Raw genomic sequence first — 25,377 nt, forward strand, 5'->3', positions numbered from 1 at the left:
TACCAGCTGAACTAGAAGACCTACCAGCTAGATGGGTTCCCCCATGATTAATTTTTTTTTTTTTTTTTTTCCTGGAGACCCTGAGGCCTGCAGTCATGCACATATGGTACCTAATGGCTTGGTGGGTAACTTAGTTAATGGTGTGTGAAGGTGACCTGAATAAATTTGAGATCAGAACTAATGTGGAATATGGCAAGCTGCTCTGATAATAAATGTGGAGTACTTGTGTTTCTGCCTAAGTGGGTGTTAGGTGACTGTGGGGGAGAAAGTACATAGCCCTGAGCTCAGAAATTCTGTCAAGGACACAGGAGACCAAATGCCTCCTCTTCTGAACCTTTTTAATGAGGATGTTCACTGTCCCTTTACCACATTCTACTGGAATTTTAAAGCTAATTGTCACTCCCCTTTTATAATTACTCTTTCTCATTGGGAACTACAGGTGACCAAGACAGGGGCATTGGTGTGGTTTCATCAGGTTTTTCCCAGCCTTCCCTCTAGGAAAAATAGATGCAGACAGAATTTTATTTGTTCACTCCATTTTGTTGACAAGTGATTATTTGCAAGCTTCTCTTCAGGATTAGACTGCCACTTGGTCTTCAGTTTGTTTTTGATTGTGGCAACCATGTCAGTGCAAAAAAAAGGGGGGGGGGGGATCAGGACCTCCCAATCCATGGGTATTAACTTATTAAAAAATGTATAGTGCTGTAATAATATTATGTACATTATAATAACATTGAAAACCGTAAGCAAAGATTTTCATATTTTTTTCTGCCATCCCGGTGAATCTTCCAGTGCATGTTACTTTGTGCAGTCCACTTGATTAGTTAGATCAGGGAGAGTGTGAGTTTCCAGCAAACACTTGGTACCCTCCAAACAAACCAGACCCCAAAAGCAAAATTCAGCTTCAGCTAATTTTTATAGTCAGAAAAGGTGGAAAGAAGTTAATTATCTTCAACATAAAAGTTTCTATTGTTTGCAGAAATGGAATTTTATTTTGAATCGCATGGCAGGGCCCCATAACCATTTCAGAGGGAGGACTTCTCCAAAGACTGTACTCTGTTTCCACCAGTATCTGTCTGGAGTTGCCTGTGCCGTCACAGAGGACACATTTAAGTCACATGTTGTATATTCTAGTCTATGAGAATTAAACCCCTCAACCCCGGAATCTGGGACCATGGTCACTGAATTTTGCTGAACAGTCACTGCAGAGTTCCTTTCAAACATGAAATGATTTGGGCCCAGATCTTCCCCAGGAGTGGACCCCTTCTTACCCACTGCATGGTTTGTCTTACTGAACGAATGTCACATCTTCAGTATCAGGCCAACTCTCAGACTTCTGTGCTCTTTGCCTTGTTTCAGACCTTAGAGGTCTCTGCTCGTGGACTCCTGTTTCATTTAGTTTCTAGACTAATGATCAGAGGTGTATGGACTAGGTCCTTGCCCCCCCCCCCACAAACACCCCAGGAGCTTGGAAATGAAGGACAGTAAGGACACACACCCAGCTCAATCCGTGTTGACCAAGGTAGGAGACAGTACAGAGGGAGGAATTCAGGGTCTTTGGCAGACAGGACAGGGGAGGGTACAGGTCATGCTATTCGTGATTTGCTTGAGGAAAATGTCAAGAAGAAGTGTCACTCTGAGTACTTCAAAAGGAGGCCTGCCTGGGATGGTCAATGGCAGGCAGCATTTAAGCAGGAAGGAGTCTCTAAAACAAAGACTGGAAGCAACAGTTAGCCATGAACATGGCATAGAGAAGAAAGGCTTGACTAGTACAGAACACAAAGTTTAGAAAGTGAAGTCCTGAGAAGATCTAAACCATGGCACAGCCTTTTGTAGTTCCTGAACCACTTATGCACATCATCTCCTATGATCTTTGGGCCCTCTCTGGAAGGGAGAGTGGTTATTACCTGAAGAATCTGGGTGCAGGTGGGTGAAACCACTCACCCAAGGGCACAGAGGGAGAGCTCAGGCTGAAATCCAGATCTGACTTTGGTCCTTTTCCCTGTACCTACCTCCCTAGGACAAGTTATGGTGGGCATTTGAGTTGGGGAAAGACCTTCAGAGCTCAGTGCCTGAGAAATGTGAGGAGATGGAGGAAAGGTACTGATTGCGTGGGAGAGAAGAGTGTATGGAAAGTACAAAAGAGATTTTCCAAAATGATAGTTGATTATGAGACCTCAGCTTTGCTTCCGCGTGTATCATAGTTGTGTCTGTTTTCAAGCTCCTGCTTCTAAATTAGATACTGTAGCTGCTTTTCCTTCTAAAAACACTTATTTGCAGCATTTTAGATTCAAATGTGTATGAATTAAGCTGATCACTTTTACTTTGCTCTCTTTATGTTTTCAGAAAGTCAGGAATGAAGGGAAGAAATTTCAAGAGATGTGATTTATTTCAAGGAGGTATTTTTCACTTCCTTCTTAAAAAACAATCTTTCATGTAAAGGCCAGTGGTTAGCTGTCCTTTGAAGGGAACCTTCACTGCTGTGCCAAAATCAGAATTTCAGTCTGGACACTGTGGCTTCCTCAAAAAATGCAGAGAGATTATGCCTGGAATTTAGAACATTGCTCTCCATTTGATTGGAGCAGAGGAAGGAAGGGGCCCAAGAGAGACTTGTGTTTTAAATGGCCTGGTTTATCACATGTCAGGTCCTAGCCTTTACAACAAAGATGTGTTGACACTTCCTATTCTGAGGAGAGAGATTATGCACATTATTACAAAGTGACACATCCATCATGATGAAGTCATGGGTATTAATGGGTATGGCACTGGGCTGAATGCCTTGGAGAGGAAATTTACCAAGCACAGCCCTTATGCACTCTAGCTTGACAGAGATGAGGAGCACCAGAAGCGAGCTTGTGCTGTCCCACTCACAGGTGGAGCTCCCCTTGGTCAGAGGCCCAGTGTCGAGGTCAGAAGACTCCTTGGGGAGTGAAGGGCCTGCCCTACAGCACATGGAGACATTGCACGCTCTGAGATCTGTGCCTTGTCTCTGACATAACAGAGTGCTGGGTGGAGCTTGGAGAGGCACAGTGGAGAGTGGGGTGTGTGATTGTGTGTGTGTGTGTGTGTGTGTGTGTGTGTGTATCAGACAATGTGGTGGGAACTGTGACCCCTTCACATAACAATGAAAAAAATCTCATTTGTTTTTGTGGATGCTCCAATGAGATAATAGGGCAGGTATAAGAATAAAACCCTACATCTTTTCATTCTTGACCCATACTGCCTACTGAAATTTACACAGATGTGGATGGATGCCCAGAAACAGCCAAATTACTTCAGATTAATGCGGGGATAGGGGGTGAGGGGTGGAGGCCTGGCCTGCCGGTGGAAAGGCAGCCACAGGCAGAGACCAGTTCTCTCCTCTCTGACTCTGAATAATGAAGCAGGATTGGTGACAGGTGACCCAACCCTGCCATCCATTCTCGAAGACCGTTTTTACCCTGAATGCCTACTGCTGGTAAGAGCCACCAAGCAAAAGGATCTCCAGAAAGTCCTGTGTCTTTTTGAAGCAGTGCTGTTCACCCTGGCTATATCCATTCCAACAAGGAGAACTTCCTGGCACACTAAATTATGTCTTCCTCGGAGATGTCACCCTCCCGTGCAGACTTTGCACTCATGATCTGGGATGGCATCAGAGGGCGCGTTTGTGATCTGTATGAATCTGTTCATTTGTCCTGATTACCCCCAAAGAGGTGCTTTTTATACTCATTAGGGCTCCGAAGAGAAGAACAAATACTACCATAGCATCAAATCATTGTATTCTCTTAGAGGAAATTAAGTAGAAAATGAAACGTTTTTCAGTCCCTGACTATGTGTTGCTGTGTTTCTCTACAACATGGTATCCTGGTTTTTTGTTTTTTTTTTAAATTTAGAATCACATTAATAGAACTGGTCACAGTCACCCACCACACCCCCCCACCCCCCCGATGCTTTTGCACAGTCCACGGAGAAACACTTCACTGGAGTATAAACCCCTGTCCTTTGTGTGAGGTTCAGCAGACTGTAGCTTTCCTTCTCATTCTGGGGTGGGAGAGCCTCGCAGGAGGGTGAGGCCTGTGGGGGGCCCTCTCTCTAGAACGCACGCAGTATGCACTTCCCCAGGGAGGTGGGTTCTGGCTCATAATGACTTTTCTCTTCCTAGTTGCCCCCTCACTTCCCAGATTTCTACCTTAGTCACTACATGTGAAATGTGTCCCTTCAGGACTGCCAACTGTGATTTTGGACATAAGTGTTATTTTTTTTTTCCTGTTTGTAAGGTAATTACTTGTGGAAAAGCTAGAAATTGCAGGAAAGCAATTACTTTTCATCCCAGCATGCAGTGATAACCAGGTTAGATATGTGTCCTGCCTGTCACTTTGTGTGTTGTATATGTATCTTGCATCATATGAAAGAAATTGTTTGAAATTGGTAAAAGTGTTCTGCGATGAACTATAAGGTAGATGGACAAGTACAGCTGTACTGTCCATTAGCATGAATATATGAAGAATGGATTCTGACAGAGTCAGTGACAGATGTATAGAATTTATTAACACATGAATGAAAATAGAAAACGTGATGGAAGAGATGAAAATAGAGATAGGTTTTCCCCCTTTTATAAAAGAGTATATTGAAGTTACTAAAAAGTATTATAATCTCTTACTTTTTGTTTTCACATGGTAATCCTTTTTAATTCTTTATTGACATATCCAAAGTTCAGAAAACAAGGTGTCCACTTTTCCAGTCATTATTCACTTTATTCTATGGTTACTACTGAAAATAATCTTTGACCTAAAGGAGGAGTGTTAACAAATGATCCCCTTTGGGCGGCAAAGGCTCCAGGTGCAGGTACTTCACGCATTTTCACTTGGAGACCCACCTGGGTCTGATTCTGAGGGAAGTGGAGGTGGAAAGTGGATGGTTCCAGAGTTGGAACCCCTCCCCCCCAGGTCATTGGCTGTCTTCAGTGGAGGGCAGTTTTCTACTCACCTTAACAATAAGCACTAAACAATCAGGAACAGGTTTGCTGGTAGGAGAGGGAACCTGGGTGGCCATCAGCAGTCTCTGCGCCTCATTTCCTTTGCAGACTATTAGCTGTGTAGTCTCTGGGAAGGCATGGAGGAAGGTGCTTTAAGTCACAATTTAAAAATCATGGACAGGGTGCCTGGTTGGCTCAGTTGGTCAGTTGGTTATGCCTCCGACTTCAGCTCAGGTCAGGATGTGTGCTGACAGCTTGGAGCCTGGAGCCTGCTTCAGACTCTGTGTCTTTCTCTCTCTCTCTCTCTGCCCCTCCCCCACTTGTTCTCTCTCTCTCTCTCTCTCTCTCTCTCTCTCCCCCTCCCTCCCTCCCTCCTTGATTTCCTATCTCTCCCTCCCTCAAAAATAAATAAATATCTTTTAAAAATCATGGACTTTAGGGCTCAAAGGACCTTCAAATCAACAAGCCCCTCATTTTACAGCTGAGGAACTTGAACTTGCAAAAGATAAAGCAGGTTGTCCAGGCTTATCTAAGCAGTACTGGGTAACCTGCAGGTTGTAGCCCGGTCCGCTGTCTCCTACACACTTCACTCTGAATAGCCTTGCACACATTTACCCAAGAAAAAGACTTTCTTCAAATAGTGTGAGAAGTTCACCAGGGAGAAGGTCGTTCCAGGTCAGACCCGGGGAGTGAACTTCAGGCACGGTGTTTGCCGAGGAGTATGCAGTTGGCAGCTCCCACGGGGCAAAAGTGTGGTTTATGAGGAAGCTTTCCATCCCTGGATTTTTTTGCAAAGTGAGATGACATTAAGGGAGGGGAGTTTACCACCTTTTCCTTTAAACTCTCTGACCCATCCATCCACCCACCTCTTCTCTCTCTCTGCACCCTTATTGCTCAGATTTTGCCTGGTGCCTCTTGCCCTTCTCTGTCCTGCTGTCTGATAAAGGGAGTGACCTGAGTCCCCTGCCATGTTCTTGCCACCAGTGTGGTTGGAAGGATGACAGAATGTGGCCTTTCCTCACCTCTTAGTGAAGTGAGGCTCTCTATCACACACTTCTTTTAAGCATTAGGTTCCAAACTAAAGTCATCCACACCAAATCCAGACTTGTTACATGCATACCCCACCTGGACTATTAATTACTTAGTATTTTTAATGGACTCGTTTTGAAAATAGTTATTTTAGCTTTTTCCTAAAGAGTTAATAAACATGAAACGCCATGGGTGTGTTTTTCTAAGCCATATTTAATAGGCTTACAACTATTAAAATTAAGAATTTTTATCTGTGCTCTACCTAAGATCATCTCGTATATGTAAACATTAAGTTGAAAGAGTGGGATTCTGTCGAATTCAGACATGAAACAACTTTTTTTCTCTCTTGAATTGTACAAGTCTTTTTTGCCCCTTGAATGCAGTTTTGGGCAAGTCCTATAAAACTCACAATTAATAATTAAAAAAAAAAAACTCTGTTACTTTTAGTTCTAAGAACCGTCAAAGTGCAGTAATTAAAATACCTACTCTGATTTAGTAGTGGAAACTTTGAACATCATCTCAAGTTAAGCTCCTTTCCTTCTGCTTCTAAGTGCTGCTTTGCCTGAGAAGCCTGAGATGGACTTATGGCACCCTCCCAAGGCTGTTTCCAGCAGCCCATCCTCCCAGTGCCTCCTCCTCGAACAGAGCCCTTCCCCGTAGGATCCAGCTGGACACCACTCTGTGTGGTCCACACCTGCACGAAGGGAAACCATTATCCATTCCTTTGAGAAACCCTGGGAGCTCTGGCCATTGCTGACTCCTCCTGGAGGGCATCCTCCCAGCTCCAGGCTCCAACCATGAGGCATTTCAAAGCTTGGGTCTGGCACTAATCTGTGTACCCCAGAAGTGCCCAGGGATGCATGTGAGCCTCTCTGAGTGGTCCTCTAGAACCTTGCTTACCTGCTTAGGTAGAGAAGGGAAGCCAGCCAACAGCTTCCCAGGGATGACCTCCCTCTTCCCCTTCAGGGTGGTGGTACTTTGAGTACTTGGTACCTGTTGTTTGGTTGCTGGCCTTTGGGACCTCAACTTAATTAGCAGGAGAAGGCCCAGGTTCACACCTGTTACACCGCCTACCAGTGTGAATGTGATTCTTTGAATCCTTCCCTGAAGACACACAGGACAGTCCCACCAAGTGGCCACTTGTCCTCTGCTTTTAGACCACATCTGGTTGTTGGGCTCTGGTCTAAACCCACCAGGACCGCATCTCCTCCACTCTGTCAGCAGTGGATGAGACTCCTGGGTCACCTCCGTTCAGTCTACAATTCACTGACCCCATGCACGCTCTATTAAAAAAAAAAAAAAATGCAAGTTCAGTTTTGCCAAGGCCGCCTCTTGGTTTTCTTTTCCCTCCATTTTGACACCTGGAGGGGTGGCAGGGTCTGTTTTCAACCCATCAGCCTGTTTTCTGAGCACAGTAGCATAGCTGGTGGGCTTTGTTGCTCTTGGCCTTAGCAATCAGAGCAGAGTAAGGGGCATCATTATCCCTTAGTGACTGCATTTGCATGGGGGGGAGGGGATGTGAGGGAAGCCAGCTTTACAATTTGAAGACCTCCTGCCCTTCCCATAGTAGAAAGGAGAGTTGATTGTTTTCACAAACTGGCTGGCAGGTCCCCAGAGCCCTTTAAGAGGCATTTGTTAAATTGCAGAAAGCTCTCGTGCTGAGGCAGAGATCCCTGAAACCTGAAAGTGCTGGGAAAATGGGGAAGTGTGCCAGCAAATCAATGGGTTCAGACAGAAAGGTCTGGGGGTGGGGCGGGCTTGGGTTCCAGTTGGGCTGGGAGGCGAAGGCTTTAGCCATCTTGGGACTCATTTCTAGCTTGTCCCTTTTTATGGTGTGGGGGTAGTGTGAGCACCATATATTTTTAAATAAAGGTATATATTAAACGAATTTCATGTACATTGTATTCCCAATTCTAGCTCAGCACATATAAAAGGTGTCTAATATAATTGGAAAATGATATTATCCCATATTCCTCGTTCCATCAGCAAAAACAGGGCTGATGGCTCTTTGCACATTACCCATTCAGCCACAGAAGTCTAAATTTCTTCTGAGAAATCTCTGAAATTTCAGCATCTCTTTAGGCCAAACACCAAAATGTTCACCTAACCAGACAGTAGAGAGTAAGTCAAGGACTGGTGAATATAGTCTTCCCTTTCCCTCATTCCACATCCATTCTTTATCCTCCACCCAAAACTCTGAGGTAGGTAGGTTCTAGAACCACTGGTATCATACTTACAGAGTGCAGCTTACATGCAACTACTCGCCCATTGCCCTGGATGAGTTGTAATTTATGCCACATGAGGTCCAGTCAAGAATAAGTGTGGAGCCTGGCACAGTGAAAGGAAGAAAATTCCCTTCTTTTTGTTTTGCCCATGGGCTCGTAGGTGGGCCACAGTCCAGGCTGGAGACAAGAGTGCAAGGTTCCCCTTATTATTCCCACTATAATTATTAAACATCATCCTTTCTCCTGGAAAGGTAAGGATTTAGAGAGAAGGTGTCAAGGGTAGTAGGTTTGTAGAATCTTAGCTTCCCAGAGACTTCCAGACTTCTAGGAGGCCTGACTGAGACTTAGCAAGGACCACCCCTCCCCAACACACACACCCAATACACACCTTAACCTTGGGTGGTTACTTGCAATGAATGAGCCAAGGACTGTAACATCTAATTATTCTATAATGTAAATTGTTTCTACTTCACTGCTGAAATTCACAGGTTTGCATTTTAGAACTTCTAATCTTGGAATAAAAGAATTGTTCATCCTTGTTGAATTTTAGACTTCAGAACAGGCTGATGAGGTAGGGTTCTGTTTTTTATTTTATTTTATTTTATTTTATTTTATTTTATTTTATTTTATTTTATTTAATGTCTCCGTCTCTTCCTCCCTCCTGTCTTTCTACCTCAAAACTCCTGAGAGAGCTAGGTTATAAGGAAGACAGCTCGACTCTGAAATACAGCTTGTGTGGTTTGTACCTCTCATTTTATTTTCATTAAAATACACCCTTAGGTAAAGTCATGGACCTTAAGCTCATTTGCTGGGAGAAGGTTTTGTTGCAGAAAGAAGAATCTGGCTTCTGAGGCAGGGTGGGAAGGTGGGCAGGACCAAGTGGCAGAGTTAAGTCTGAGATCCATTAATAATATTGTGCTCGGTGTGTCCTCTCTGTGTTCTCATACAGCCAGTACTTGCTTCCTGAGCTCCTGCTCTGTGCCAGGCCCCTGCACACTGATCCTTCAGTGTCTGCCCTTGAGAAGTTCACAGTCCTGTTGGGTGGGAAGACAATGATAAAGCAGCCCAAAGAGGCCAAGCAGGAAGTGACTGTTAAAAAGATAAACTGAGGCACATTAAAAAGGTTAAGAGTTTATTGGAAGAAAAATCAAAGTCAGGCAGGTCCAAACCTGATGCAGTTAGGAGCACTTCCCTGACAGTAGCTGGGGAAAGATTTATGTAGAGGAGGTGCGAAGCAGAGAAAGGAAATTATCTCATTGGCTATGGCTTACAGCCTTGTTGGCTGTTTGTGATTGGTTGTCTCCGGCATTTTTATTTCATAACCTTGAGGCATTTACCAGCTCAGCTTATGTAGGCCACCGTGGCATTCGAGCCACCTCAGTCTAATGGCCTCCTTGTTTCATTAATTTAACAGTACTAAAGACACAGAGGAGGTAGCAGCTAACTTCACCTGGGTGAGCCCAGGGATTGCCATCTTGCAGAGGATGAATGGGGAGGAGTCCAGGAGAGAAAAGGAGGCCAGAAGAAAGGGGGTTTCAGGCCGAGGCAGTGGCAGTTGATATGTATGCAGGAGAGCAGAAGAGGTTTGGGAGCAAAGACTGAGCCAAACGTAGGTAGACCTGACACAAAGGAAAAGAGGAAATAACAGGAGATGAAGCTAGAAAGCTTGGAGAAGCCCACATTGTGAAGGGCCTGTGTGCATAGCTGAGAAGCTGATCTTTCACTGCCATGAAGAGCCTTTGAAAACTTCATATAGGGGAACTAAATCTTCATTTTTGGAAACTAGCCCTGAGGACAGTAAATTGAAGGGTTGGGGGCTTAAGGTCTTAGCCCAGGGCCTCTAGAAAAAAGGCCTGAGGCAGATGCAAGTATTATTCCTTACTGGGGAAGGAGGTGCAAGGCCAGAGGCTGTAGGAGTGGAGGAGGAGGGAAGCAAGGCCAGGAGAAGCTCATGGGGACAAGATGGAGCGGATAGCGATGTTGGCTCCTGCTGAAGAGACATTGAAGCACGGTCCCTGGGCGCTCTGCGCTCCTGGAAGGTTTGCAGGGAAGAACTCTACTTTGGTATAAGTCTGCAGAAGAGAGAAAGAGGGGAGTTTTATTTGCCCTGCCCCCTTCTGTATTCTCATTGTCCCTGGCTCACCTCCCAGGAAACTAGTGGCCCTGTCCTTCTGGATGCTCTTCAGCATAGCAGGCCCCACGATCCCCCACCGCATCTCACAGTGTAGCTTCTGTCCTGTCTGAATGCACAGGGCAGCGTTGGTAGCGTGAGCACCGACTGAGTGAGAAAGTAGAGTAGGCAGTGAGGGGAATCTGAGAAGGCTCATAAGTGTGCACCACCGTTTAGACAAGGAGCTCACCTCAGAGGCTGTCATTATTCAAGGGGGAGCAAATGGATACTGTGAATGCAGGAGGCCCATGTAGAGAAAGACTCAAAAGATCTTGGTTCAGTAAAATGAACCAGTCCAACCCCAAGCTTTCAAGGAGTTTCGTCACCGTAGTAGTTAGTACAGGGTTTCTGGGGTAGTTTGGGGCAAGGAATACTCTATGGACTGGGGTTTCTTACACATTTTTTTTACAATTTTTTTTTTTAATGTTTATTTTTGCGAGAGCGAATCAGAGCACAAGCAGGGGAGGGGCAGAAAGAGAGGGAGACACAGAATCAGAAGCAGGCTCCAGGCTCCAAGCTGTCAGCACAGAGCCCAACATGGGGCTCGAACCCACAAAACTGTGAGATCATGACCTGAGCCGAAGTCGGATGCTCAACCGACTGAGCCACCTAGGCGCCCCTGGACTTGCATTTCTTAAAGTATATGGTTGATCATTATATATTCATAAAACCAAGGAATAAACCATTTTCTGTATTTGTAGGGGAGGAAATGGAGGCTACTGCATTTAAAATGATTAAAAATTCATAACGGTCAAAATAAAAATCCAGTCTCAGTGTACTGGTCGGGACTCTTACTGCTAAAATGGTAGAAGCCCAGCTTTCCTGGCTTTGGCCGCAGCAGGGATTGCCTGACTCTGGGTACCCAGAGAACGGCAGGGATGCATCTGAAACATGACTGGAACTGAGGTTCAAGACCCTGCCAGAACACTCACTCTCTCACATTTGACCTTCTCTGAGTGAAGACTTAATTTTTCTCTGTCTGGACCTTGACCTCCATGTGCTGGCTCTAGCAATGTGGCTTTGCAGCCCACTGCAGAGGGCCTGGCTCTTCCATACTCATCATCTCTTCCTGGGAGGACGCCACTAGCTAGGCACTCACCAGGTGCTTTCCTTGGACCAACGAACTCTGGGCAGGGCTGTATAATAGTTTTTTAATTTTTAGTTTATTCATTTTTTTTGAGAGAGCACACACGTACCAGCAGGGGAGATGGTAGAGGGATAGAGAGAATCTCAAGTAGGCTAAGCGTGAAGCCCCATGACCTTGTGATCATGACCTGAGCCGAAATCAAGAGTCAGACGTTCAACCAACTAAGTCACCCAGGCGTCCCATTGTATAATTATTTTCTGTTATAATGACAGGTCACAAGGTTACCATGTGGATGAGGGGAGTTAGAGGCCAGGAGAAAGGATGGATATGCCTGCATTGGAGAGCAGGGGTATTGCTGGGGAGAAGAGTATATGATATCACTGCAACCAAAAGTTCAGAGTACTGACATTTGCCAAAGCACATTCCTGTACCCCTAATTCACTGGCTAGAAAAGGAAAGCGCTCTTGATTCTACACTTGTACTGTCTGCCTCTCCCCCTGCTGCAGAATGGCACGTGTATTGCTTTAGATTGAACTGCTTTCCTAAAGCTCTCTTTTCAAGCTCTGAATATCTTATGACCAGTTTTGAAAATGCACCTGCCTCCAGCCACAGACACACTGAAAACACTATTCCTTTGCTCCAGTGTGTTCAGTCCGTGTCCTTTGCATCTCCCCTTCCCCCTTCTTCCAAGTGATTTTAAGTAGATTTGACTTTTAATAGGTTTGATTGGTTGTTTTTAATGGGAATTTAAATTGAACTAGCGGCTGACAGAGTTCTCGGGATTCAAGTTGCTCGGCTGGGACTGGAGACATTTCTGGACACGTTTCTCTCAGCCCCCCGAGAGGGGCGGCGGCCCACCGCAGTGTGATGTTCAGTACAGGATGCTTGTGACTGCATCTCAGTAATTTGTAAGTGATAGGGTTTGGGGAGTAAATAATTTTCTTTGACCTTGGTCTTTTAGGTCAGAGATGGAAAGCTTTCTAGGGAGTGATCCGAATCTAGTTCTTGGATCAACAGGACAGTCAGTTCCATGGTAGTACCTTCTTCCTGGGCTTGGATATCCAAAATAAGGGAAGGGAGGGACATGCTGGAAAACATCTGCACCCCTACACATCTCCCTCTGGATTTTTGCCCTTCCCGTGTGTTGGGAAAGGCAGGTAGGGCCATGCTTAATTTAAGAAACGTCAGCACCCTATGTCTTAAACACAAAAGTTAGCGATGTACATCAAAGAGAGAAGATCCCTTGAACCTCTTCCTGGCAAGAACTGAGTCTTCCAGTGACATGGAAATGGTGCAGACTTTGAAGTCATACAGACTGGTTTCTGTGTTTTCTTGATTGCATGTATTTAAATTTTTTCTATTTTAATTATCTAATATATCACATACCCACCCCCAGATTTACAGATGTTAATATTTTGCGATTTCTTAAAAAATGTTTATTAGAGAGCATACACAAGTGGGGGAGAGGAAGAGAGAGAGGGAGAGAGGGAATCCCAAGCAGGCTCTGAGCTGTCAGTGCCAGGCTTGATGCTGGGCTCAATCTGTGAGATCATAACCTGAGCCCAGATCAAGAGTCAGACGCTTAACCCACCGACCCACCCAAGTGCTCCAATATTTTGTGATTCTTAACAGAGAAGTTATAAATTACAAATATCACTGAAGCTCTGTCCACCTCCCTACCTCCTCAGTAATCTGTATTCGGAAGTTGGAGTCTGTCATCCCCATGCATACTACACTACAAACATCCATATGTGCGAACAGTGTCCGTATGCAGAGTATCGCTTTACGTGGTTAATAAGGGATGTTGAGCCATACACATTGTTTGGGGCTCCGTCCCAGAGCTGCTGCTCCCTTGTAAAAATCTTGGACAAGGTGCATCGCCTTTTTGAGCCCCCAGGGAGACGTGTGAGGATACCAGTCGTATGAATCCTGGCACAATCCAGGTGAGCAAGGATCAAGGCCTTGAGAGGAGGAGACGAATTTGACGTGTCGAGTGACAGTGGTGATTCTAGTGCAGGTACCTAATGAATCTGGTGCACATTAATGGCCATCCTGAGATCAAGAGCACACAGGGGGATACTGGTCAGGGAACCTTGGGGGACGGCTTGCCTTTCGGCCCTGTTGAGTTGGAAATGCCTGCAGTACATCCATACCGCCAGGGTTAGGAGGCAGTTGGATATTTGAACCTGAAATTCCGGCAACAGTCCTAAGCTGGCGTTGGCTCTTCGGGCCCCTTTGGCATCCAGTGAGCAAGCATTACCTTTGGGCAGGGAGGCTGCTTGGTGTGAGCGGCTCCCCTGCACCTTTACCTGGAGCCCATGGTGTGATTCACCCTCAGCACATTTCTGCGCAGCTCTTGACAGGCGGCAACAAGAGGCCTGAGGTGAATCACCTAGCTGTCAGGTCAGCTTCAAAGCTTAGAGTTCTGTTGGAAACATTTGTTTTCCTCTGATAACCTGTTTGATTTTGTTCTCATTCCTGAAATCACTTAAATCCTCTCTGAAGGTAATTTCTCCTTTCTGATTTGACCTGGCCTTAATGTTAATAAATTCACAGACTTTATTATTAGCCCCTGCACATGCTTCTGAGCTTGCCCCCTTGTTGTGTTTCAAGGAGGCCCAACCTCTTCTGGGATTGATGGTGATACATGTGTTGTATCCTATATATTGTTCACTCCCCAGGCATTCGGTCCAGGAATCCCAGTCTTGCGTGTGTCTATCTGCAGTGAGGATTCTCCAGGACAGGAACCAAGGGGGCCATTCACTCTTCTTTGTCACCCGCTGGCCAGACCTAGTTCATGGGCCTTTGGTCTATCTTCACTAGTTAGCAGCTGGCTTTTCACAAGGAAATGTCTCTTTTTGCTTAAAGGAGAGAGGCCTGGCCTGCCCAATCCCTGAACAAAAGCCCAGCAAGATGTCCTGACCAGCCTCCTTTTGGATGATAAGAATCCACCCAAAGTAGCTCAAGCAAACTGTGGGGTGGGGAAACGTTTGGGCAGCTGCTGTTATTATTACTGGAAGAATCCAGAAAGATCTGGGAAATTTAGGATAGGGAACAGCTGTGGATGGAGTGGGACCGGGTTTTCTCTGTTCTGGGTCTGTTTTCTTTTCTCACTCTATCTCATCATCTCCTTTCCTCCTCCTATCCCTCTCTTGCTCTCTCTCTGTGTCATGCTTAGAGGGGTGATGTCTAGGTCCCTATTATTACCAACTGTCTGGCTCAGTCTTCCCCTTTCCTCCTTTCAGCTCTCATCTGGTTCTCTTTCTACTTCCACCCCCCAAAACTGGTGGCTGGCTTCCTCAGAACTTGTATCTGGATCATAATTACCCAGACTCCAGCACTGAGTGACCTTTTGGCTCTATAGCCCGCAGCCATCTGGCAGTGATCTCTCTGTGTACAAGACTCTGAGCTCCTGAGAGAGGCTCCTATTGGCTCAGCTTCTCCTTCTGAGCCTGGCCACACTGCCCCAGGCTCCTGCCTAGCCTAGAGATGGGTCCCCCTTGGGTCAGGCACACCCCACCCTGGGCTGGTCAGCAGTGTCAGGGGGCACGGTCACCAGATTTCGTCCCCACCTACCAGGGGCTGTGGATGAGGTTGGGATCCCTGAGAAGGGGTTTTGTGGGGACAGGAGTTACCAGGTACATGTGGCACAAGAACTGTATGATAGAACCCCTCAAAGTAATTTATATCAGCGAGGTGATCTTAAATTTGTTTCAGCCTACAAATAGGAAGCCATAGTTTATAAAACTGTTTCTAGTCACCTCTGCATTAATTCAAGGGTGTACATCTCTGAAGTGATAAATTTAGTATCTTCCAGCCATACTAAACATGGCATGAAAATTAAACTTTCAGTCCACGTGTTCATTTTCTTTGTACATTAGGGGGCAGGCATGGACTTGGTTGATTCTGAACAAAATCATCTTGGTGCATAAAATGGAGAATGGGAACTAGATTTGTTTTTCCAGCCATGAAGACTTTTGATAATGGGTTTGAGACATGTGTCTCACAAAATTGAGCGCCCTTTGTGATCTTCTCTACCAGGGCAGTGCCTGGCAGAGGGCAGACCCTGAATCCAGCTCAGAACTTTGTGGGGAGGCAGAAAAGTGCTGCTGCCCTCCCCCCATGAGAGCCCCTTGCCTGTCTCCAAGCTCTGTGGCTGCTGATGCCACATGCCTACATCCCTTGAAGTCTTTACTCATAAAACTGGCTATTAATACATTTTCCTGGAGTGTGTGAAAACGGGCTTAGAATGGGGGAAAAAAAAAACTTGTCCCACTTTTATACAACTGGAAAACATTACAGAACTTGAATTTTTCAAATTAAAAAAAAAAAAAAAAAAGCAACCTACCAAATCCAGCCTGTGCTTCTTAGTCACACGGAAATGTGAAGAGGAAGGGAAAGTCACTTCTGCCTCACAGGTGGTTTTGATTTAGAAAATGTGCCTCGAAATTCAGTACAGAAAAGAGGTTTTGTTTTGCTTCTAATAAAAATAAAACTACTTTTGAATGTTTCAGGGTTCATCAAAGTTTATATTTAGTCTTTTTTACATTTTTGTCTACCTGGCTATTCTCATGATCTCTCCAGCTACCGAGCCAATCAATGTATATTGTGGGAAACTCTCATCTTCCCCCCGGTCCGAAGTAGGTGGGATCCAGTTCTGACAACATGCATTAATCATAACTAGAAATGCTGGCAAGAGCTGGGGATGTTTGCATTCCTCAGGGACAGCTTAGCATCTCCAGCTAAATATTTTAGCCCAACTGACTGCCTTCTCTGGGCTTTCCTTCCCCAAACATCCTCCTCCGTAAGGCAGAGGAGCCAAACGCAAAGTGTTGGGTCCCTGATAATTTACAAAGTGAGGATAATACTTTAAAACTCTTGGCCTTGAGACGCACCTGGGTGGCTCAGTTGGCTAAGCCTCCAATTCTTGGTTTCAGCTCAGGTCATGATCTCACAGTTTGCGGGTTCGAATCCTGCATCAGGCACTGACAGCATGGAGCCTGCTAAGATTCTCTCTCCCTCTCTCTGTGCATCCCCACTCGTGCTCCCTCCCTCCCTCCCTCTCTCTTTCTCTCTCTCTCTCTCTCTTTCCCCCTCTCAAAATAAATAAACTTTAAAAAGATAAAAAAACAAAACAGTTGGCCTTGAGCTATCATTGGTATTCAGTAATATACTGCTATATTTTCTGTTCTTCCTTACAGAATTGTACAGCAGCAATATGACTATGTTTGCCCTCAAAATCCAGGCATATCACTTTGAAAAGAAATATTGGGGGTCAGATTGCCAAATTCCTACAATTTCCATATTAAGAACTCCATCTCTGTGGCCTCCAGCTATGAGACAGGTTGTTAAAAGGATGAAAAGAAAAAAATGCCTTCCCCTTGTGTCCCCTCTTTAGAATAAGAAAATCTACTTGGACATTATTCACACGTACATGGAAGTGCATGCGACCGTTTATGGCTCCAGCACGAAGAATATTCCCAGTTATGTGAAAAACCATGGCATCCTAAGTGGGCGGGACCTACAATTTCTTCTCCGAGAAACCAAGGTAGGTTTATAGGAATTTTTAAAACGTCCATCAGTGATGTTTACTGGTTGTTTCTGTTGGTGTTGAAAACGGGATCAGAATCTCTCATGCTGTCTTTTCAATGCTGTAGTAACTTATGAAGTCATTTCTGGGCAGTGGTTTTCTAGATCAGCTATAGCTTAAAAGTTTGTGAATTGTGGAAAGAGGTTGCTACAGTTGAAAGCCTGCTTACCCAGGACCTACTCCGTGCCAGGCATCAAGCGAGGGGCTGGGGATACAGTGGCAAACAGAAAAGGTAAGGTCCTGTCTTGAGGGTCAGACCTTGTGATAAAGAAGCAGCTTTCACAGCAAGCCTGGGGTGCTCAGCTCCCCTACCTCTTTAATCAGCATCGCTCAAGGAGTCGGGCCACCAAGTGGCTTTTCTTGCACCTCTTCATTCACAGATTTGTACTGGACCCTGAAGAAGTTCAGATGAGGGAAGAGTCCCTTCAGGCTCTGGGAGCAGGGAAGACACTGTGAAAGATGTGGAGATGAACAATTGGCGGGTGGGGGGCAGGTGATACCCAGGACACACAAGAAGGAGAGTCAAGTGGTGGAGACAGAGATGACACATTCAGGAGAGAGCCACAAAGCAACCCAGCTGCTCTATTGCTGGGAAATAGTGGAAGGTGACTTTTGGTAAGGAGCTGAGGGGCTGGTTGTCCCAAGCATAGACCCCAGGGTGTAGGCAGCTTCAGACCCCATGATGCAGGCAGCCGGGGGAGCCACTGAGCGAGGTCTATTTTAGTGACATGCTGAATGTGTTGTTTTGAACCGGTGCCTATAATTCTGCCATGAAAGTACCAAATGATGTTAAGGACTTGCAAATAAACCAGAGTTTGGCCTTAAAGGGCCAGACCTAGTGCAAGGGATGTAAGAGTAAGAAAGCCAGTGTGAGCCCTGCCTTGAAGCATAGGACAGCTTATTACCAACAGTGATTTTTCTCAGTTCTGGGCCCTGACTGGCTGTGTTTTCATTTTTAAGGTAGCAGGGAGGCTGAGTGGGTGAGAGGCTCTGTGGCTTAATAGCGACTTTTTATCATTTTATGATACTTGGATTTGGGAGAGCATGTTCACATATGCTGCCTTGTTTGATTCTCACAAACAAAGCCGTAGATGGGGAAGGTACTGTTAACTTCATTTTAAACAGCAGAAAGTAGGCTAGAGCATTTGGCTTGCTCACAGTCACTGACTTTGCCTGGGCGGGGTGACCCTTACGCATGATTTTTTTTTCTTTTTTTTTATTGCAAATTAAAGGTCTGTTAGGCCCTCAAGGCACCATCCTCCTGAATAAACACCCAAACTGGAGAACATTTATTGGACACTCCCTTCCCAACAGAATAAGCATCTCCCTCCTGCCTCAGTTTCTCCATATGTAACTGCATTTGATCCTTTCTATCTCTAAGTCATTCGTGTGGTGCCATGAATAAAATAGATGGATGAATTATTTATCTCCTTGGCCAAAGATCTGGTTTGTATTTATTAAGATTTCATTTCCTTACAAGGTCATCTGTAGTCTGATGCTCGTGTGTGGCAACCCCGGAGTGAAGTGTGTTCCCCACTTTGCACTCTTGGCTTTCTGTTCTTTTTCTGTCTCAGGATGACATTTTAGAATCGTGAGGATGTCCGGGCCCTTTAGTGGCAATGCTATTTTTGCCATTTGCCTCATTTTACTTCTCCCCACATCAGCTGGTGGAAAAAGCTCGAGCCTCTTTAAAATTACATTTGGCAACGCTGGCTCTCAACAGCGTGTCATTACTGTCTCGCGCACTCCTATTAACCCAGGCTCGTGAATGTCTTACTCAGCCTTGGAAGTTTTAAAAGAACCCTGACTTACCTACCATCCATTTACCCTGTCAGAGAATGGGGAATAGGCTGAAGCAGAGGCCGCTGATATCCCAGGGAGGAAAAGAGAAGAGGCTTGGAATATCCGGGCCGTGATGTCAGAGACTGCCTAACAGCCAAGGACTGCAGACCGAATTTTGAGTATGAGGGGCATATATTTATCCTTGAAAAACGGGTGCCTTCACAGGATGTCACTGATCCCATTTTGTATTGCCTGTTCGTCTGACTAGAATATATTAAAGCCCTCCGAGTGGAATTATGGCTAAAACAGTTGGCAAATATGATGGAAATGAGGCGCTGTGTCGCCGAGACTCCCCTTATACCCAGAACACAGCAGCAGGCACTAAAATGAATGGATCTTGGGCTTTGAAATAATGACACTAAAGACCAGTCAGGCTTTGCATTTATAACCCTTTCTGCCTCTAACTCCTTCCTCTGTGTCTCTGAGCAATTTAAAAGCGATTTATTCCAATCCACGTTGAAAGTGGAGAACTGGAGACACAGAGAAGTAAATGTCGGTAGAACGAATGGGATTCACATGCTCCTCGGGCTCACTGGAGAGGAAAGCGAGTCTGGTGCTGCTTCAGGTTTGGAGACGGGCTGAACTGACTGATGTTTAATCAGCTCCTCACTTATTATTTTTCTTTATGAGACGTCTTTGAAGCCCTGCACCCAGGCCCAGGAAACCCTTTGCTCAGCAGTATCTCGCCCTGGCATGCCACAGGGGCCCATGTGTCATCAGCAGAGTCCGGCTGCGGGGAGCCTATGAAGATGGAGGAATTTGGTGTGACACTAAAAAGGGGCTAAAAGAGCCAGGGAATCTAAAAGACTCTTCTAACAGGCATATAAATTTGGATGCATTAATTATTTATCGGTGGACCATAGACAAGGCTTTCAGTCCAGCAGACTCCAGGAGTGCAGTTGAAGCCAGCACAGGGTGGCATGTTTTTATTTTGGGGTTAAGTCCTAATCACTTTTGATGTGATTTCTTTCTTCTTCCTAATTTTAGCCTCTTCGTGTCCACCTCCTCCCCAGTCTTAGCATGGGAAGCTCCTGATAGTATGGAGCATTCCTATCCTGTATTAGATTGGAGGCACATTTGGAGTGAGCCGCAAGAGAACGTATTTTTCTACAGTAAAAGCCGAGAGCAAATTCTGGCTGTGGCAAACAAGCAGGGAAAGCCACTGCTGTCTGTGGTGTTACCCTTGGTACCCAGACCTCTGGCCATTCACCCTCCAGCACTTGGGTGGGTCGTGACCTATTTCCCTACCCTATCAGCTCATCAGCTTAGCTGTGGAACTCACTTACAAGCCTGGGCAGGATTGGAGGATATGCAGTATATGCTGTCCCTTTTCCATCCCATCCCCAGCTCTGGCACCCACCTCCCCCGCCCCCAGCAACCATGACTTTTCCCATGAGCTTGGATATAGTTGCTCAGTCTCTCAAGAATCCAGGGCTACCACCCCTGGAATCAGACTCTCATGCAGTTCCATGATGGCAGAGGGGCTTTGCTTGTTCTGTTTACAGGTACATCTTCAATGTCTAGAACAGTGCCTAGCTTGTAGAAGGCTTTCAGATAATTATATAAAGAATGAAGGAAAGAGTCAAGATGAAATCCATTAGCCATCTGGGAGCTTGGGACCATGCCCGAAAAACTGAGTTCTTGCTTTGCTCATGAATCACGCACCTAAATCTCCAAGACTTCCACAGCAAGCGATGCTATCCTTCTGACACTGCACGCCTGCCTCTCTGTGGTATTGCCTACACATCACACAGGTGTCGCCTGTGGGGGAGAGCCCAAGGGCTTACTTACCGACAGAGCAGTCCACGTTCTGTCTCAGATGCTGAAATATTCACCCTCAGACAGTCAAGGAGGCTTCATCTTATGGCCAATATCTAAGGTTATTCCTATTCCAGCCAGATGGGGAAAACATTTTGTATACACATGTAATCCTCTCTCCCTCTTTCCCTCCCACGTATGTATGTACAATTGCACAGTTGTAGCGAGATGATTCAGTACTTGCTCTGACTTCAAGGACAAAAGTGCATCCGCACACTCAAATACACACGAAAACATTCAACATCTCTTCATCCTCATGAAGACACATGACTGCTGGAAAGATCTCATCTATTAGTATTTATTCTTTTGCTCATTTTCCCTACTGAATACATCCCAGGCCTCATTCCAGGCATTCTTGCTACAGGGATGACTAAGGAGTTTTGCCCAAGATGAGTGTACAGGCATGGTAGAGGAGACCAGCACGGAAACTGGGGACTATAGCAATGCAAAAAGTGCACAGGTGGAGGTAGTAATAATAAAAAATAGTAATACCGACGTAGAACTTCTGGGATATTATAAGCAGGCTCAACCATTTAGTTGTGTAAAATGTTGTACCGTGACTTGTGAAGCCACTCATATGAGAGGATGAGCCTGCTCCTGGAGGACAGGAACTGATTATCAGCCACATTTTAACGCAGCGCATCTGTGTCATCATGGTACACATGACCGTGGGGATTTATTATGGCAGTGACAGCCATTTTCTCTCACCCTCACCTGTGCCTTCTCCATGAATTATCTCTTATCGTGAAAGTCCTCTGTGCTCAGTACTATGAGAGCCCATCCTTAATGTGACGTGAATAGGCCTGTTGTGCTGCCTTACACCTTCTAATGGTAAACATTTCATGCTGTCATGGCGGGAGATGGCCAACATCCACAGTTGTCAATTTACCCAAATATTTGCTTACCCCCCCCCCACCATCTCCATCTCCAAATCAGTGCATGTATAGTGAATTGTAGCACATTGGATTATGAACTGGGGTTTCCAAATGACTGAAGTGTATGAACTTTTGGTTTTGATATTGTGGTTTGTGTTTGCTTGTGTTTTGTTTTATTTCTGAAAGGCTACTTAGAAAAAAAGGATAATCTGGGTGTCTACCCAGTGAGCTGGTCTCCAGGAAATAGCCTCTGACATAGCAGCTGACTCTGACAAACTTTGGGCACTTAAACATACTTGACACGTATCATTGTCTTGTCTCCTTTGCCTTTCTACCTCTTCACAAGAGAATCTTCTTGTAGTTTAGGTTAGGGGCTTGGGCAGCCCATGAGAGGGTGTAACCAAACCTGTATGGAAGAGATTTTGGCCATGTTCTGTTTCTTCATCATCAAGTACAAAAGGGAAGACACATGTCCAGAAAAAGACCCTTCAGGCCACTTGAAGGCATAACCTCTCAGGAGAATACATTTCCTCCACAATCAGCCATTGTATGGATTCTTTTTAAAGATATAAAATGTATACCTATTACCAAAAATCCGGGGATTTCCAATCATTATGTGAAGAATAAACAAGTAAGGCTTAGCAGTCGTACATGCTCATGGGACAGGCCTTTCCATGAGGCAGTCACTGTAAACCATGTCTGCTTCCTCTTCTAATGGCCGTATCTCCCTTTTTTTCTAAAAAGTCCAGCTACTTTATGAAACAGTGAGAATTCGTAAATACGCATGCAGGTGCTGAATATCGTGTAAAACCCACAACCACAACTCGGGCACACCTAAACCCCAGCTAAACAATACAAGGTCACGTACATGCAGCTGCATGAAGTTGAATCTGGTTTTGAATTTGGACTACTGTTCAGTGAACGTTTACTTCAGTTCCAAACCTCGAAATACATCATGTGCATGAAATACCTCATTTAAGCCTCACACCTGCCCCGTGAAATAACTGTTATTTTCACCATTTTACATATGAATAAACAGTGTAGAGAGCTTGCGTGACCTTGACTCCAGTCCCATAGCTGGAGAGAATGTTATAAATGGACCTCCGATAATCCATAGGAAGTGGCAGGTAACGCTTTCCCTCAGTTACAGAACTAGGAAGTGAGCTGGTCAGGATTTGAACTTTGGTCTGCAGTTAGACCCCGTACAGTTAGTTACCGCATTGTCCCGATCACTGGGCCAATATTCAGTTTATTGGATAAGCTGAGATTGATTCATTGCTCAAACTCCCTCCCGAGCCACTCCGCCAATTTAGCTAGTTCAAACTAGTCAGAAAAGCTTATGTTGAGAGTGTGTCTTCTATTTTGGATTATCCTGCTGTTCCCCATCAAGAGTGACTGGAAACTGGCTAAACCCATGTAGAGTCTTCCTATGAGCCACCTTTATCCGTGTTGAAAGGAGTCCATGTTAACTACTCCAGTTAAGGGTTTAAAACAATTGCTTCTACTTTCACACAGAGTAGTAAGACTGAGTGGTTTTACTGAACCGTTTGTCAACATGTAGGAATGTCCCAATCCTATGCTGTGAATAAAATCTGTGGTGCTCCATCCATTCTCTTTTAATAGTACTTCAAAAACTTAATTTCAGAGCATTTAATCCCTGGATTTAGAACTGCTTATTGAGGGCGCCTGGGCGGCTCAGTCGATTGAGCGTCCAACTTCAACTCAGGTCATGATCTCACGGCTCGTGAGTTGAGCCCCGTGTCGGGCTCTGTGCTGACAGCTCAGAGCCTGGAGCCTGCTTCAGATTCTGTCTCCTTCTCTCTCTCTTCCCCTCCCCTGCTTGATCTCTCTGTCTCTCTGTCTCTATCTCAAATGTAAAAAAGTAAACATTAAAAAACGTTAAAAAAAAAAAATGCTTACGGATGGGACAGAGTTGCAGCCGTGAAGATGTTCTGTCATCTGGAATATCCTCATTAGATTCTGGGCTTCTGCAGGCCAGATGAAGTATAAATAAAATATGCCCAGTTTCCTCCTGAAAAGTTAAGCCTCTGTGCTTGAATGCATTCTTAATGGTGTGTCTGTCGCCCCCATGCTAAAGATATCTGTAGGGAGCACAATGGAAGCTGGGGACTAGGGGAAAGGAAATTTAGTGTGGTAAAGGCACCAGTGTGGCAAGGCCATGGCATTCAGAAGTTTACGGGATGTTCTTTGGTGGTGATGAACTCTCTCTGCCTATGCTTTTGTGATTCAAACCTCAGGTGTGTTATTTGACCTTAATACATCTGCTCCATTATAACGTCACAGGTAATGAGTACACGGGAAGCAAGAAAAAATTGCTTATTGACAGAAGTGACAAAGAACTGTTATTTTGGTGTTTCCAAGTCTTGCATTTCCTGCAATCCTAATTAGTGTGACAAGAAAACTCATTGCCAAGAAATTGTATGGTATTTGCTTAAGCTTCATTCTAAAATTGTGAGGCTTTGGAGAGTTAGCCCAAAATGTTTACTTTATGTGTCCTGAGATATTTTGATGCCAGCAGGGCAGCAAAGATGGTGCAAATTGTTATTCAGATATCATTAAACCTAGGTCACATTCAAGTCCATTAAACAACAGCTTCAAATCCTTTTAATTAATGGGTTCAGATTGGTTGGTCTGAAGGAGCTAATTACATTTTTTTCCCAGGATTTTCTATTTAAATAGACAATTATTGTGCTTCCTGCATTTCCTCCAAAGTTCTTTGCAATTTAGAGTTGATGAAGGTATCAGCACTTTATGGCAGGCCCTGATTTTCAGAGGTCAGGACTCACTGTAGGCTCAGGTCTCTGGCTAAACCCACAGAGACCCCTGTCTGCATCTTCTGGCACCTTTCTTCTCAGAGTCAAAAGGATCTGGAAACCCTGTGCTTTCCTGTACCCAACCACCACCTGAGAGAGGTCATCTTTTCCCTGGGGAGATCTTTCCCAAAATCTGATAGGGAGCAGATCACAGAGCTCAAAAGCCTGAAGGATGGTAACCCTGGATTCTTCATATTTAACAAAGCTGTGATCTCTTGGGACTAGTCCTTCCCACTCTTGCCTTCCATTTCTCCTGCTGCTGTCAGGCATCCGCCCCCCATTCCCACCCCTGAGCCACATGCTCAGGCCACACCCTGTACGCTTAAGTTCTCTTTGATAATCTCACTCCTTTCAACTACTTAGTAAGAATAAAGAACATCGAGAAAGAGGGCCTCCAGATGGTGGTGGAAATGCCCCTTAAATCCTCTATCTTCCAGACTCCTGCTAACGCAGTGTTCCTCACCCCCATGTCTCCAGTGGATCTGCCCAAGGGGAAATGCCCCCAGCCAATAGTGGGAGCTCTGCTGGCCACTCAGAACCTCTCTCCTCAGTTTACCCAGTGGATGTCCCTGATGGTATATTTGGTCATGTCAAGGTTTACAAGAAACAAAAGGACAAAACAAGCAAAAAAAAAAAAAAAAAAAAAAGTTAACTACCCTGTTTCGTGCAAAAAACCATACAGTCATAGGATAGGGAGTCTAGCCACAAAACCTGGAATTTTGTTTCTTGTCCCAGAAAAACTCCTGTGGGGGCTACGTGATTCTCCTGTATGCCCAGCAGGTGCCAGCTCAGTGTTCAGTCCTGGAATTGAGTGCCCAGCACATACTTTCTGCATCTCTCAGTGGTGCCCAGGGAACCTGGCAGCTTGGACTCCAGTCTCCCCAGACAGAACCATTCTAAGTGACAGTTGATTTTAGCAGCTGCAAAAGATAGAATTTTGGGGGAGAGGGCCC

General features: G+C 45.2%; 1 protein-coding gene across 3 annotated transcripts in view; it reads left to right on the forward strand.

Moving 5' to 3' along the window:
- The window catches only part of MGAT5 (alpha-1,6-mannosylglycoprotein 6-beta-N-acetylglucosaminyltransferase), a 338,284-nt gene that overhangs the window by 277,361 nt on the left and 35,546 nt on the right, over nt 1–25,377 (forward strand). For all 3 annotated transcript variants that reach the window (XM_042948514.1, XM_042948515.1, XM_042948516.1), the window contains one exon: nt 16,864–17,013. In XM_042948514.1, coding sequence (XP_042804448.1) covers nt 16,864–17,013 — 150 coding nt within the window. The remainder of the gene's footprint in view (nt 1–16,863; nt 17,014–25,377) is intronic.

This window comes from Panthera leo, chromosome C1 (genome assembly GCF_018350215.1).
Source record: "Panthera leo isolate Ple1 chromosome C1, P.leo_Ple1_pat1.1, whole genome shotgun sequence".
NCBI lineage: Eukaryota > Metazoa > Chordata > Mammalia > Carnivora > Felidae > Panthera > Panthera leo.